The sequence below is a fragment of the Podarcis liolepis genome (assembly GCF_965112155.1).
Source record: "Podarcis liolepis genome assembly, chromosome: 13".
Classification (NCBI taxonomy): domain Eukaryota; kingdom Metazoa; phylum Chordata; class Lepidosauria; order Squamata; family Lacertidae; genus Podarcis; species Podarcis liolepis.
The window spans coordinates 26,282,008-26,298,667 of record NC_139573.1 but is presented as its reverse complement, the minus strand read 5'-3'; the positions used below and the strand labels follow the sequence as shown (position 1 = coordinate 26,298,667).

The 16,660-nt window shown below is 39.2% G+C and overlaps 1 protein-coding gene across 1 annotated transcript; it reads left to right on the top strand.

Annotated features, from left to right (window-relative positions):
* Positions 1–1,519: 1,519 nt before the first annotated feature.
* On the top strand, positions 1,520–9,383 carry LOC310692535 (vomeronasal type-2 receptor 26-like; the record flags this gene model as incomplete). The annotated part of the gene is made up of 5 exons (XM_083473481.1): positions 1,520–2,320; positions 3,115–3,336; positions 4,411–4,537; positions 6,455–6,561; positions 9,300–9,383. The coding sequence occupies 5 exons, from the start codon at positions 1,520–1,522 to the stop codon at positions 9,381–9,383; spliced, it is 1,341 nt and encodes a 446-aa protein (XP_083329607.1).
* Between the last annotated feature and the right edge of the window lie 7,277 nt (positions 9,384–16,660).

The following is a 16,660-nucleotide window of genomic DNA, read 5'->3' as shown; positions in this document are numbered from 1 at the left end:
TGGGACTAGGCATTTGACTATACAGGGTGTAAACTGGAATTGCTGGGATATTTTTAAATCAATGTTAGGTTTTTGTTTGCTTCTTTTTGCCTACTCCACGTTACCTTCTACTGATACAGATTAGCTTTATGAATTTCTATGTTTCATTTCCTAAACTGGTAGGTGGATTTGATCATCATCAAGCATCCAATTTTTCTATGCTTAGGTATGAGCACTCCTTTCACTGCCAACCAGCTTAGAAGGCTGTTTGGTATGGTGCCCTGTCTGGCCTTCTGGATGCCCCCTGTGTAACATGTACCAACAGCGGTGGGGTACACTAGTCAATCACAAACTCCCAGTGATCCCATTTAATGAGAGATGGGAAACTGCTTCATCCCATGCGATTAAACCGATGGAGTTCAGCTGGGGTAGTTTTGCAGAGTTTGGTGTTTTCACCAGTCTGCAAAGATTCAACCTGACTGCACTTAATTATGTTTGGTTATATTTAATAAATATAACCAAAACTGGCCTCCTGATTCTCCCTTCTGGTGTGCAGGAAAACACAGTCTGTATGGCCCGTTCATAACCTATAAATGCCACATTCTCATTGACTTTTAGTTCAAAGTACTTAATTACAGTGGTACCTCGCAAGACGAATGCCTCGCAAGACAAAAAACTCGCTAGACGAAAGGGTTTTTTGTTTTTTGAGCTGCTTCGCAAGACGATTTTCCCTATGGGCTTGCTTCGCAAGATGGAAACGTCTTGCAAGTTTGTTTCCTTTTTCTTAACACCGTTAATACAGTTGCGACTTGACTTCGAGGAGCAACTCATAGAACGCGGTGTGGTAGCCTTTTTTGAGGTTTTTAAAGACTTTGGTGATTTTTGAAGCTTTTCCAAAACTTTCCCGACACCGTGCTTCGCAAGACGAAAAAAATCACAAGACGACAAAACTCGCGGAATGAATTAATTTCGCCTTGCGAGGCACCACTGTACTTTGTTTTCCCCTCAGAATATTTACTGTGAATTGATTCATGAATCTCAAGGAGATTCTTCAGGACTACATATTATCATAATGCACCCCACTCTGTAAATAGCCCTCGGAAAAAGGTAATTTAGGAAGCTTCCAAACCAGCTGTTTATTGAGCAGTGATTACTGTATATTTGTAGAAAACCTGCATGGAGCTTATATAGCATTGCCTCTTTATTAAAAATATTTATATCTTATCCTTCTTAATTTCACTGAATAAAACTCTGATAATTATTCTAAAAATGCATCACTTGCAGACAGATCATAAAACAACTTTAAATTTGAGACACCTTCATACAGTTCACTAACTTTGCAAGTAAAATGGCTGTCAGAGTAGAAATGACATGTGCCAATAGTGCCAATTTCTCTAGCACTAATGGGTAATGAATGGGAGTTTAAATCACCAATAGTGATTTTTTTTATCTTCAACCTCATCTTTACATGTATCCTTAGCTAACATACAGCCCTGCTCTGGAGACGAACTATAAAACCCCAGGCCTTTTCTTCTACCAGATGGTCCCTAAGGAAGACCTTCAGTATGATGGGATTCTCCATCTGCTTCTGCACTTCAGGTGGACATGGATTGGGACCGTTGTTATGGATACTGACAATGGAGAAAGATTTGTGCAAACTGTGCTTCCAACGTTTCCCCAGAATGGTGTCTGTCTTGCCTTCATAGAAAGAATCCCCATTCCAACTTTTATCCCAGAGGTGAACAGCATGGTGGATCGTGGGAAAGAAATAAATGATAAAATAAGAAACAGCAAAGCCAACGTAATTGTGGCTTGTGGGGAATCTTATTCCTTGCCATTTTTTAGATGGTTGTCATTTCTGTCAGGTGTAGACCACATGGCAAAGAAACCCAAAGGCAAAGTGTGGATAACAACAGCCCAGATAGAGCTCAATTCATTCTCCTATCAAAGGAATTGGGATATAGAAACTTTCAATGGTGCAATAGCCTTCTCATATCAGTACAATGATGTGCCAGGATTTCACCAGTTCGCTGAGAGCAGAAACCCTTTCAGCACTTCTAGAGATGGTTTCATCAGGGACTTCTGGCAACATGCTTTTGATTGTGCATTTCCAAATACAACAGTGGGTGAGGTTCCTGAGAATATTTGCACAGGAGAGGAGAAGCTGGCGGACCTTCCGTCCATCTATTTTGAAATGAGCATGACTGGCCATAGCTACAGTGTCTACAATGCTGTTTATGCTGTAGCTCATGCATTACATGCCATGTCTTCTTCAAGACTGAAAAACATAGCAATGCTGGATGAAGGGGATCTGAAGCTTCAGAATCAACCATATTGGAAGGTAGTTAGCTAAACATCCTCATGGGGTGTAGTTAAACTAATTTGAGAAGTAAGCTGTCTCCCTATACTCTTTCAGTACTTATGGTTATATCTTCCTTAGTCTTTCTGAAAGCTAGAACCATCATATTTAATTCAACCATCAAGCTATCTCTACTTTCTTATTCATTGTGTATGTTTTGAACCCTAAAATCTTTGTAACCAGTACAGAAATCCACATTTTGAAGCTATGTCTTTTATAATCTTAGGAAAGTTTGCTCCTGCATCTGGCTGCAAAAGTGGTCCAGGCAGGATTGCTTTTGTGTGGGGACAAAAAGACTGGCATGCAGCCACTCCAGTTTCTGATACTAGAAAATTTCAGCAGGGGGAGGGGGGCAGAGGTATTTAAGGTGATGCTTTCTGCCTTTTTGTCCTCTTTCTTTCTGAGCACAGTGTGAGTTTAACTGGTTGCCTTATTTGGGGGGGAAGAATAATTTTTTGTCCTTTTCTGTGATTGGCTTACAGAGGCATTCCCCCCCTCCTATTCCATACTGTCATGCCAAGCTGCCACAGTTAGTGGTGCATAGTGGATATTTATGTTGATAGGTCATGTTGATGATGGGTGGGAAAGGTAGAGACTTAAACATGTGGTGAGTAGGGTCTGGAACCTGTGTCACTCACTCTTGAGGGGGCATGAATGGGTTTCTTAAAAAGCTCAATAACTTTGCAAAACAAATTAACAAATGCCGGAATTATGAGACAAATGCAATTTCATGACCCACCTGCATCATTTTCTAAACCTTTATATTTTCAATCTAGCTCCATCACTTTCTGAGACATATCTCATTTAACAACAGTGCTGGACAGAAGATTTCCTTTGACCAAGATGGGAAGTTAGTAGCTGGATTTGATATCATCAACTATTTATGTGGTTCAAATATATCTAAAGTAAAGATTGGAAAGGTTGATCCTAGGGCCTCTTCAGAACAAGTATTATCCATCAGTGAGAATGCCATCACATGGGCCAACTGGTTTAACCAGGTAGGATCCAGTTAATAGCAATTACCAGCTACTACTTGTTCCTTGAAGTACTGGCTGTCAGTAATGATACACAAAATTAATTTCCTGAGGTATTGCTCAAATGAAGATACTTTATATAAATTTGTAAAAGTTTATATACTTCATAACATTATGCTTGGCATAGAGAAAATGGATAAAGGTAAAGGGACCCCTGACCATTAGGTCCAGTTGCGGACGACTCTGGGGTTGCGGCGCTCATCTCGCTTTAATTGGCCAAGGGAGCTGGCGTTTGTCCGCAGACAGTTTTTCCGGGTCATGTGGCCGGCATGACTAAGCTGCTTCTGGCGAACCAGAGCAGCGCACGGAAACGTCGTTTACCTTCCCGCTGGAGCGGTGCCTATTTATCTACTTGCACTTTGACGTGCTTTCAAACTTCTAGGTTGGCAGGAGCAGGGACGGAGCAACGGGAGCTCACCCCGTCAAGGGATTCAAACCACTGACCTTCTGATCAGCAACTCCTAGGCTCTGTGGTTTAACCCACAGCGCCACCTGTGTCCCAGAGCAGTTTTTCCGCCTCTCACATAACACTAGAACCTGTGGATGAAACTGAAGACAGATAAAAGAAAGTAATTCACACAGTGCATACATTAAGCACTAGATGGCATTATAACCAATATATATATATTCCTCTAATATACATGAAATCTCCTCTACACCCACATTCCTGGTACTTTTTACAACTTTTTACTACTTTCCAGCATATTTCCAGCATATTCCAGTCCATTGGTGTAGAAGGACACCACTAGTGGTAATGGTTGAAAGACTGGACAGAGATGGGTAGAACAAGATGAATTCCAAATGCTAATCCTAATTTTCCAGTTTGATAGTGATAATTGGGCATGCATTTGTGGGACTGGAGTCACATAACATGGTCACAAGACTTCAAAAGCATGTTAGCATATGATGGAACCATGCATTACTAGCAGCCATTATGCTTCTTAAAGATAAATCTGAAAATGAAAAGCCCACCTCAAAGCTTTAAAGGTCATCAAAGGAAAGATTATTGGTTTTTGTCCTATTTGCTTTATGAATTAGACACAACCTATTTCTGAATGCGTGGAAAGATGCCGTCCAGGTTCTAGCAAGAAAGTGAAGGAAGGGAAGCCATTTTGCTGCTACGATTGCATCTCATGTCCAGAAGGGAAGATTTCACATGAGGAGGGTAAGGCTTATATTGTATAGGTTTATTAATAAAATGAATGCAGTCTAGAGGGATAGGTTTGTAAAGACCACTTTATGTAGAGATAGATAGATTTTCTATGTTGCACTTCACCATATGGCTACAGGGCCATGTAGAATATAATGAAATATGTCAATACACACCTCTAGAAATCAGTTAAAATATTAATGCAAAATAAACTCACCATAAACTAACAGTGGATAACCTAAGATAATTAAAGGTACAACAAATTGAACTAAATCTCCCCCCCCCCAAAAAAAAACACCTAGAAGAATAGTCATAAACTCATTCTACTTTTTTTAAAAAAATGTTGGCTTATTTTGGTAGGGGTGGGCGCTGCACAGGACAGCACTGAAAAGGTATGAATCAATATATGTTATTTAAATATATGTGCAATAATTCGACCTTGTGTCTGGCAAGGCCCACCACCACGAGGTCTGGTGAGACCTGCTGCCACCACAAGATTCTGTTAGGGTTGGTGCTGCCACGAGGCCCGGCAAAACCACTGGCATACTTCTGGAAGCCTGTGCCACACTGGAAGTGCACTGGAAGTGTGGCATGGTTCCTGAAGAATGTCAGGGGCCACAGCATGCTTCTAGGCCTTGGCAGAGGCCCTGTAGATGTGGTGATGGAGGAAGCAGGAAATCACAGATTGACATAAGAAGCCGGAGCAGCTTCTGTCAATCAGTGCCATCCCATACAAATTGGGACTGTTGGTGGATGTGTCATGTTGGTCTCCTACTAAAAGGAACCAGAAAATATCACCCTTGGGTCTGGAAAAAACCATACTTTCTTCTGCTGTTTTTCTTGAACATGATAACATCATAATCTAGTTTGCTTGTTTATACAAAGTAACTTGAAACAACTTACAACAGAATGCCACTTCTACACTTGAGTGGGGGCAAATTTGCCACACTCCATTTCCCCTAGGAAAGGAGATGTGGTCTCTTCCTGGAGAGGAATTGTGGTCTCTTCCTGGAGAGGAATTGTGGGTGGCCCACCTTAATGTGTGGAGCAATCATAGAGAGGGGGAGCAGGCTTTTAAGCTTTGATCCTCCCTGAATGCTGCAGACTTCTCTTTGGAGAGCCCCACCCCCCACTCCTTCCCAATGCAATGTAGGCTTGGGTTAGGTGGTCATTTCGGAGCTGAATAGGAATTTGGGAGTGAGCCCATAATTCACCTTGATATTTCTCTATTTTGCCTACTTCGTACTCTTTAGTTTAGTTTAATTGTCTGTTAGTCCAGACAGAAAATACAAGTCAAGAGAGGTGGGATAAATAACTGAGGAAGTATTGGGTTAAGGACACTCTTGAGTCACTTTATGTTGCCTTGATTGGGGTCATTGGGTGTGCCCTTTAGGCTGGCATGCACACTGGGGTGAATGCTAACTTGGTGGGGCCAGTGTGTGCTTCTCGGGTCACCTACCAAAGATTATTAGAGTTTTCTTTCCAATCTTTTGCTCCAAGGTGACAGGCATCTCCTGTAAACATACCCAGGAGTAGGAAGTGACATGTTTCCTTCTGTCTTAAGAAACTTTTCCGTTCAAGCTATATTTTGGTTTTGCTAGCTTTAATTTGGTTTTTAGATATATAATCCCAGATAATTCTGTGTCCCGAGTCTTCCTTTGGGTATTTAGACAAATACATAACACCCCCCTTAAAATCAGCATTAAACTATGAGTAAAATCTAAAATGTAGGCACCATGACTATGGAGCTGGCTAAGTAGATCACTGTCCTTAGTCATGAACAATATTTGGTGCTTTGTTCCAGATGGATGCAACAATCACAGACAAATCATTACTTGAAGAGTGATGTACATTTAATACCTCTGAGAGGAACAGATATAGATATGTTTATGGGATGAATATAAGATTGACAGAGACTCATTTCTTTTTCAGACATGGGTGACTGCTTTAAATGCCCAGGTGAACATTATCCAAACAAAAACCAGGATGCATGTATCCCCAAGGAAATAAATTTCTTGTCTTATGAAGAACTATTGGGGGTCAGTTTAGCTTCTTTTTCTCTCTTCTCTTCAGTTATCACAGCTCTGGTACTAGGAATCTTTATAAAGCACCATGACACTCCCATTGTCAAAGCCAACAACCGGGACTTGACCTACACTCTCCTCCTCTCCCTCCTGCTCTGCTTTCTTTCTGCCTTGCTATTCATTGGTGAACCTCAGAAGGTGACATGTCTCCTTCGGCAAACTGCTTTTGGCATCATCTTCTCAGTGGCTGTTTCTTCAGTGTTGGCAAAGACTATCACTGTGGTTCTGGCTTTTATGGCCACCAGACCAGGATCAATAATGAGAAAATGGGTGGGAAAAGGACTGACCTACTCTGTTGTCTTTTTCTGCTCCTTTATTCAAGCAGGCATCTGTACTGTGTGGCTGGCAACTTATCCCCCATTCCCAGATGTTGACATGCACTCAATGACAGAAGAAATCATACTAGAATGCAATGAGGGGTCTGTGGCAATGTTCTACTCAGTCATTGGCTACATGGGCTTCCTGGCCATGGTCAGTTTCACAGTAGCTTTCTTTGCCAGGAAGTTACCTAACAGTTTCAATGAAGCCAAGTTCATCACTTTTAGCATGTTGGTCTTCTGCAGTGTTTGGTTATCCTTCATTCCTTCTTATATGAGCACCAAAGGAAAATACATGGTGGCTGTGGAGGTTTTCTGTATCTTAGCATCCAGTGCTGGGTTGCTGGGCTGTATCTTTTCCCCAAAATGTTATCTAATTTTGTTGAGGCCAGAGCTGAACAATAGGGAACAGCTAATAAGACAAAATATTTGTTGAATGTGTCCATGAATTCTTCTGCAATCTGCAGTGCCCAGCACAATATGTGTATGTTCTAGAATAGCTCTAGATTTTTTCCTTGCAGCATTTGTTGTATGTAAATTTTCTTTGCAGCTCTCCAAACACTCTCTAGCAGTTTGTTACTAGATCTTGTCATATGTACATCCATGCCCATGAACCCATATCTGATATGCATAAGATCTTTATTCTTTTTAGTGTGTGTTGTTGTTTCCTTTATTGTGGGTTATGGCTTGTTCCAGTAGTTGTATAGAAGGCATAGGTGCTGAACCTCTCTCCTCCTGAGAGTCATATTTCATTCTGGACAACCTTCTGAGATGCATGTATCAGTCCCTCTCTGTCCATCCAAGGAATGAAGAAGCACTGTCAAACTTCAAGGAAATATTTCAGACAGGTAAAACCACCCAAGGAATGTGTAAAGCAGCACTGGTATATGATCTGGCAGCCAAGGGAAAGCCTCAATAGAGAGATGTGGAAGGATCACCCTTAGCCCTCAGGTCTGAGGTGCATTACCCCTGTTCTAAGCAGTCATCCATAATTTGTAACAGCCAGGTGAACTTTGCTTGCCTTTTGTGCTCATTGTCACAACTACGAAGATGAATAATACAATTCATAGGATCCCCAAATCTTCACTAGCAAGGACGTTTCTTGGACAACCCATTTGGCTGTAATTTATATTGTAATAGTTGCTTATTGAGCCAATAAACTAAATTCCAATATCTGACAGAGCTAGCATGCTTTTTAGTAACCTCTTCTTAATCTGAAACCAAGGTAGCAAGATGCAGCCATCAGTCAATAGTGGTGTATTTCCCCTTCCTATTCCCTGGCTAAGTTTCACCACCAGATATAGCCAAAGCATCTACAGTTCTAAAACTGAACTATAGGCAGTTTGAAATAAATCTAAATATTTTCATCCAGGAATACCTGTGCCTGTATGTGCATGGTTACACTGCTGGTATATTGTAATTGAGAGAATGAGTATGTGTACCCTCTACTTCTTCAGTTACCTTTTTGCTTGTCTATGAAAAAATAGACAGGGTGATGATACAATGACTACTGCAACTGAAACAAGAGAATAGCACCAGCAAGAGTGCAGTAAATAAAGAGTTCACTTGTAATTGTTCAAGATAAAATCTATTTTGGAAAGAGAAGAAATGAACTCTGAACCACTGATATATTACGAGGACAAGTGAAATCTTTATTTACTGTGTTTGTTATTGTTTAAGATAAAACCAATTTGGGAAACAAACTACTTTTGTCATTTTTATGGACATTTATGGTTTGTTTACAGATTATTGTCTAACTAGCATGTTTTATTTATGTATGGAAGGGATTTTACCTTATGCTGGTCTAGGACTGTAATAAAGATTTGGAATTTACAATATACAGTTTGTGTATGTTACTTTAAGTATAAATACATTTAAGTATATCTATCTATCTATCTATCTATCTATCTATCTATCTATCTATCTATGGAGAAATGTGAAATGTGAATTTAAAATGGTGGCTATGTTTTAATTTGTGCATTGTTTTGGAAAGTGCAAATTTTGCAAGTTTGCCTTAAAATGTGATGTAAAGATCTTCTCCAGTCAGGCATTTAAAAGCTCAAATGCATATTCCTAGTCTGATAAGTGGAAAAGAAAACTTCTATTCAGATGTGATAAACATGTTTTCTTTTGCAATTCTACAGGGAATTCCCACATTTGAGTTCATATCACACTCCCCTTTATGTATAAAAGCTATAATTAATTTCTAAAATCCACTGCACCATTACAGTTTCCCCTTAGAGAGCTAATATCACAAACTGAGGATGGCACAAAAATGCCCTCTAGCAATCAGAGGTATGATGAGGGACTAGGAACAAGCATGCATACACCACTCTTATCACTTTACTTATACTTCATATCTTGGACTAATTCAAGGATACCATCAGCCTGACTGAGGATCCAAGTCAAGTCATCGTAACCACAGAGAATATCATGATAATGATGCAGGTGGAAGTATAGGAGAATCTGGATGCAGAGTGAAAGGTGGTGATCAATATGATAGTATTAGTTGTCTTCCTGCTAATACTGCTTTCTCATATTGCATCTGAGGATCACTATGGTAAATGCCGGATCCATACTCCACACCCTCCACTTCAAAAATATCATCAGTCAGGCAACATCATAATTGGTGGGATTGTTTCTCATAGTTTCATCATTGTTAACTCAGTAGCCTTCACAACAGAACCCCCAGCACCTTCATTTGAAGATCTTTTGTAAGGAGCTAATCCTTTTTAACTTGTTTTGTTTTGTTTTGTTTTGTTACTTGGTCTTAGTCTTAGAAGCTGCAGTCGCATAAAAAAATGTTTTCTTGGACTGTAGAAAAAGCTAATGCATTTAACGGAAAGCTGCAGAAAGAAGCAAATTCCATGTGGCAAAGCAAAAAATTGTCTACCCTCAAGAGAGTTAAGGGCTTCCACATTGAAGGAAAGGAGTTAGCATTTCCCAGATTGAATCATTTTGCCCACATGGAGGAAAATGTACTGGTAACATAGTCCACCCACCATTGTAACAGGATTGGTCCAAATATTGCCTCTTCAAATATGACTACTACTGTTACTACTATTGTTAAAATTTGATGGTGGGAGATTCTATCATTTCTTACATTTCTTTTGAAGTTAAGGTGGAAAAAGAGAGAAAGAGAGTGTGAGAGAGAGCAGGAAGAATTTTAGCTCTTCTTTCTTTTACATACGCCTGCATCTCATCCTTCTCTATCCCATGGTTCCTTTCATTCATCATATACATACTGTGTCCACTTGCACTTTTTTGTGTTTTCCATTCTTTCTGATATTTCTGTTATTTGGCTTCAAAAACAGCAGTGTTTCTATGTTTCATTTTACTTACATTTCCTGACTCTTTCCAATCATGAGAGTTACCATAACTATCTCAGTGTTTCCCATATGCATATTAAAATAGACTGATTTCTTCTTCTATTTTTTTCCTTCCAAGAATGTATTTTTTGAAGGAATATTTATATGACTTTGAGGTGGCTATCATGCTATCATTATGAATATCTATACTGCAAGGTTACAACATCAATAGAAAGAGTAAATATAAATGTGAGTGTGCTTTGAATCATAGTAACATACCTTATCAATACTAACATTTTGAAGATACTGTAAATACTCATATTGCTGATTGTTTAATTTTTCCCACCTGAAAAAGCATATGAATATTAGTGATGAATCTGATGCCGAACAAAATTTCAATAATTTATTAAGGGAAGACTATATGACTCATTGTAGTTTTTAATCTTGTCCTAGTATGGTGCCTAAAAATTACCAGCACATCCTGGCCTTGGTATTTGCTGTACTGGAGATAAATGAAAATCCTCAGTTATTATCAAATGTCACCTTGGGTGTCTGCATCTATGACAGCTATTTCAGTGCGCAGAGGACTTACCATGCTACTATGCTTCTTACATCCACATTGGAGATATTTGTCCCTAACTATTTATGTGACACCCAGAATCATTTGGTAGCAGTCATTGGAGGACTGGATTCAGATATTTCTCTCTATATGGCCACTGTATTGGATATCTACAAAATTCCACAGGTGAGGTATATGTGTGTATGAATATTATAAATAATAGTGGTAAAATGAACAACTTGTGAGGACAAATGCTTTTTTCACATTTAATGAGAATGTGCACATAATATTTTCAAGAAGAAGAAATTAAGCCTCTTTGACGGTAAGCATTTATCTATCTATCATCTATCTATCTACATCTATCTATCTATCTATCTATCTATCATCTATCTATCTATCTATCTATCATCTATCTATCATCTATTTTATTAGATTTGTATCTCAACACTTCTCCCATGGCAGACGAAGGTGGCAAACATCAAACAGTGAAGCCATACAAGTTCAAATAAAATAGAAACATAGTCAAAACATTTTTAAACCTTCTAAAAACATGCTCCCTTACCCACCTTGTGGAACATGTGTATCTGAATATCATTTTGGGCATTATCCATCCAATATATGTGCTCTCTAAAAGGCCTTCGAGAATCTGTATATCTTGAAAGAGTTTTGGACTTGGCTTATCTCCAAGATAGACAAAAAAATTCACATCTTCCTTCCAAGTTTGAGCCCCATGTTATCTGTCCTTGAACTCAAAGATTACTAAAATCTTGTTTGATTAAATGAGTGCTGAAAGACTCAATGGCTCTCCAACAGGTACATAGTGTTAGGCTTTTCATTGGTCATTTGACTGACTTGTTGGGTCAGTCATGGTGATAGTACACAGGGGTCAGGAAACTGGCTGGTGAAAGAACATTGTAGATATAAAAGTCGCACTTGAGATTGAGTTAACATTACTGGGACTTCAGTTATAGAAGGCAAGGGAAGATAGACCACTAAAGAATAGAAAAGTTGTTACTGAATAGATTAGTAGATGTTGTTGTCAGGAAATAAGAGAATAATGTAGTAATATAATTTAAAATAGGTAAAAAGGTAAAGGTAAAGGGACCCCTAACCATTAGGTCCAGTCGTGGCTGAATCTGGGGTTGTGGCGCTCATCTCACTTTATTGGCCAAGGGAGCTCGCTAGCATGACTAAGCTTCTGGCGAACCAGAGCAGTGCACGGAAACGCCGTTTACCTTCCCGCCAGAGCAGTACCTATTTATCTACTTGCACCTTGATGTGCTTTCAAACTGCTAGATTGGCAGGAGCAGGGACCGAGAAACCGGAGCTCACCCCGTCACTGGGATTCAAACCGCCAACCTTCTGATCGGGAAGTCCTAGGGTCTGTGGTTTAACCCCCAGTGCCACTCATGTCCCTAAAATAAGTAAAGCATTTATTAAAAACCAAGTAAAGAATCCCTCTTAAAAACCCATCCCAGCAGAATATCTGTGAAACAAAGCAAAAGAGGTGCACCTCATGAAACAGTCAAATTTTACCTATTAAAGGACAGGGTAAGGCTGTGCATCTTTAAAATAAGCCAGAAGCTAAGCAACAAAGATGCTAGATGCATCTATGGGTGTTACATAATTTAGAAGTTGCCAAAGAAAAATCGCTCTCCCAGGTAATCATTCCCAACACTCCAGGAACATAATAAGTATTATTATCATAACTTTCACGGACATCTCCTCTTTCATCTTCAGCTAACATTCAGTCCTGCACCAGTGATGAATGATAAAACCCCAGGACTTTCCTTCTACCAGATGGTCCCCGAGGAAACTTTTCAGTATGAGGGCATTCTCTCTCTGCTTCTGCATTTCGGGTGGACGTGGATTGGGGTCATTGTTATGGATAATGATAATGGAGAAAGATTTGTGCAAACTGTGCTTCCAGTCTTTTCCCAGAAGGGTGTTTGTTTTGCCTTCATAGAGAGAATCCCCACCCTTTCTTTTGTCACTGAATTCATGGACATCATAGAAGAAGGGGTCAAAATAAATGAAAGTATGCTGGGCAGCAAAGCAAATGCAGTAGTGATCTATGGAGAATCTTATTCCATGTCATTTTTTAGATGGCTTCCGGTTTTATCTGTTGAAAATAAATTAGTGGGGAAAGTTTGGATAGCTACAGCCCAGCTGGAGCTCAGTGCATTTCACTATCAAAGGCATTGGGATGCAGAACAATTCCATGGTGCTATACTCTTCAGATATCAGTTTAGTTATTTACAGAGATTTCACAAGTTTCTTAAAAAAAGAAATCCTTTAAATACAATAAAAGATGATTTTATAAAGAATTTCTGGGAGCATGTATTCAGCTGTATATTCTTAAATGTCACTGGCAACTATGTGGATGGAGATATTTGCACAGGAGAAGAGAAGTTGGAGAGCCTCCCTCTCCCTTTTTTTGAAATGAGTATGACTGGGCACAGCTACAGCATCTATAATGCAGTCTATGTAGTGGCCCATGCTTTACAAGCCATGTTCTCATCCAGAAGGACATATGGCACAGTGTTAGTCAGAGGAAGACCTGAACTTCAGAATCAACCATTTTGGCAGGTAATGGGCATTCTCATGCGGTAACATACTGTATTTTGAAGGTAACAAAAGATACTAATTTGTCTTAAAACTGTACCTATGCTGATATTTTCAGCTTTCTTTCTCTGACCACTGCATAGAAATAAAAGAATAGTGCATGCTTCAGTCAGCTTTCCTCTCCTTTCCTCTTTTTTTTTTTTTTTTTTTGCATATAAACCTACTATCAATACAGTGTATTATGGTATTATGGGTTATGGATATTCATTTTCTGATTTGTGTAGTATGATGGATGACCATTTTTTTCCTACCAATTTTTGTTCATCCCCAATAGAGTAAATTTTTTATGCTATTGTCTTCAGAATGAAGTTAGGAAAATGCAGGTCAGGAGTTTTATAAATTCTTCTAAAGTGTCCATTTTAAGTTCAACATCTGGCACACTACAGTAGTACCTCGGGTTAAGTACTTAATTCGTTCCGGAGGTCCGTTCTTAACCTGAAATTGTTCTCAACCTGAAGCACCACTTTAGCTAATGGGGCCTCCTGCTGCCACCGTGCCATCAGAGCACGATTTTTGTTCACATCCTGAAGCAAAGTACTTAACCCGAGGTACTATTTCTGGGTTAGCGGAGTCTGTATCCTGATGCATATGTAACCTGAGGTACCACTGTACTATATAAATGCTGTTATTTATTTATCTTCTTTACGTCTAGCTCCATCACTTTCTCAGAAGTGTTTCATTTAATAACAGTGCTGGGGACCAGATTTCTTTCGATCAAAGTGGGAAAATAATAGCTGGATTTGATGTTATAAACCTGATTGTTTCCTCCAACCAATCCTTTCATAAAGTGAAAGTTGGTAGGCTTGATCCTCAGGCTCCTCCAGACAGAGTGTTAACCATCAATGAGAAGGTCATAAGATGGCACAGCTTGTTTAACCAGGTAAGAACTGACTGTCAGCGCCTTGCAAACTGTTTAATAGTTCAGTGAGTTTTAAGTCACTATTCTGACATGGTTAAATGGAATAAAATAAAATTTTAGCTGTAAACTACCTTAAATCCCTTTTGGATTCTTTTGTGAGCTCTAGGACACTATTCTAAAATATAATACTTTTTGTAAAAAATATTTTTTTAATGAAGTAGAATTAAAAAACTGGTGTATGCAAATATATACAGAACATTAAGTATATGCAAACATAAATATATATATATGTTTAAAGTTTTTGAAGGTAACATCAAATCAAATCCATCTGATCTATATTACAGTTTACTCCTATGAATCACCGATTTCAGGAGCAATTCTATAGCATGATACACAACAATGAGTAGAGTTAGAATCCAGTGGATCTCTAGCTGAACTGGAAGTTTCCTGGCCTGGTATTTTATCCCAATTGTTCCCTTCCTTTCAAAATAATAATTATGTTGTACCCACATGTGCAATAACTTTTTGTAAACAGCTTTGAGGTTGTTTTCAATCAGTGAATACATTTTATGAAATGGATAAATATGCTCCAGCTATTTATAATTCCTCAGTACGTAATGGCTTAATGATTCTCTAAGAAACAACTAAAAGTCCCCAAAATCTTAAGGCTACCAAGTTCATTTTTCTTGACCTTTTTCATTTCTGGATTAGGCACAACCTCTATCTGTATGCACTGAGAGTTGTTATCCTGGTTATAGCAAGAAAGTGAAGGAGGGGGAGCCATTTTGCTGCTATGATTGTATCCCATGTCCTGAAATGAAGATTTCAGCTCAAAAGGGTAATACACAAACACACACACACTTTACAGGTTCCCAATATCGGATTAGAAAAGTATAGTTCTGAGGGACAGACAGTGTGGTTTGTTTTTCTTCAGTGTTTGAAACGTTATAGAACCATTTGACAGTAAGAAGATATTTCAGATTTCTCTGATCTTTATTGGTTTTTTTTTACTTGATCAGGTGAAAACATTCCTCTTCAATTAGGCTTTTCACTGATTAAGAAATCTGAGGTTGGCATTTCTGTTGTTATTATGTTGTGTATTATGTGTTTTTATGTTGTACCCAAGCATGTAATCTTTAGATGAAGAGCAGCATATAAATTAAATAAATAATAACAATATGTTACCTTTGCTTTCCAGATATGCATGACTGTTTTGACTGCATGGACACAACCTATCCAAACATCAAGCATGATTTTTGCATACCCAAGGCTAGAACATTCTTATCTTATAAAGAACCTCTGGGGATCAGCTTAAGTCTCTTTGCACTTTCCTTAGCATTAATAACAGCTCTGGTGCTGGGAATAATTCTGAAGCACCACAACACTCCCATCGTCAAAGCCAACAACCGGAACCTCACATACATTCTCCTGATTTCCCTTCTGCTTTGCTTCATTTCTGCATTGCTTTTCATTGGCCATCCTGAACCGGTAACATGTCTTCTCCGACAAACTGCTTTCAGCATCATCTTCTCAGTGGCTGTTTCTTCTGTGCTGGCAAAAACTATCATGGTGGTTCTGGCATTTATGGCCACAAAGCCAGGAAGCAGGATGAGGAAATGGGTGGGGAAAAGCCTGGCCAACTCCATTGTTGCATCCTGTTCCCTCATGCAAGCAGGCATTTGCAGTGTGTGGCTGGCAACCTCTGCCCCATTCCCAGATGTGGACATGCACTCAGTGACTACAGAAATTTTATTAGAATGTAATGAGGGATCTGTCATTTTATTTTCTTGTGTCTTGGGCTATCTTGGCTTCTTGGCTATTGTCAGTTTTGTTGTGGCTTTCTTTGCTCGGAAGTTACCGGACAGTTTCAATGAAGCCAAGTTCATCACTTTCAGCATGTTGGTCTTCTGCAGCGTGTGGCTATCCTTCATTCCAGCTTATCTGAGCTCCAAGGGCAAATACATGGTGGCTGTGGAGGTCTTTTCTATTTTAGCTTCCAGTGCTGGGTTGCTTGTGTGCATCTTTGCACCCAAATGTTACATCATTTTGTTGAGGCCTGAGCTGAACAACAGGGGACAGCTAGTAAGAAGATAAGACTGAATACATGCTTTTTGTTACAATCTGTGGTCTCGATGCATTTGTGGACGCATGCACACACCTTTCTGATATGTTTCCTTTTCTGGAGCTGTCCAATATACATTTTATTCAAAATTCTCCAAGCACTTACTAGTTTGAAATACTAGTGAAACTCAGAATCAACCTTTTTAAAAATGTATGTACAGAAGGTAAGTCATACAGACTTACATATGTACAGAAAGTACATAAGTCAGACACATTCAAGAAATGGGATCATCTTAATAGATGGTCCTGGTTGCAGGCAGGCTCT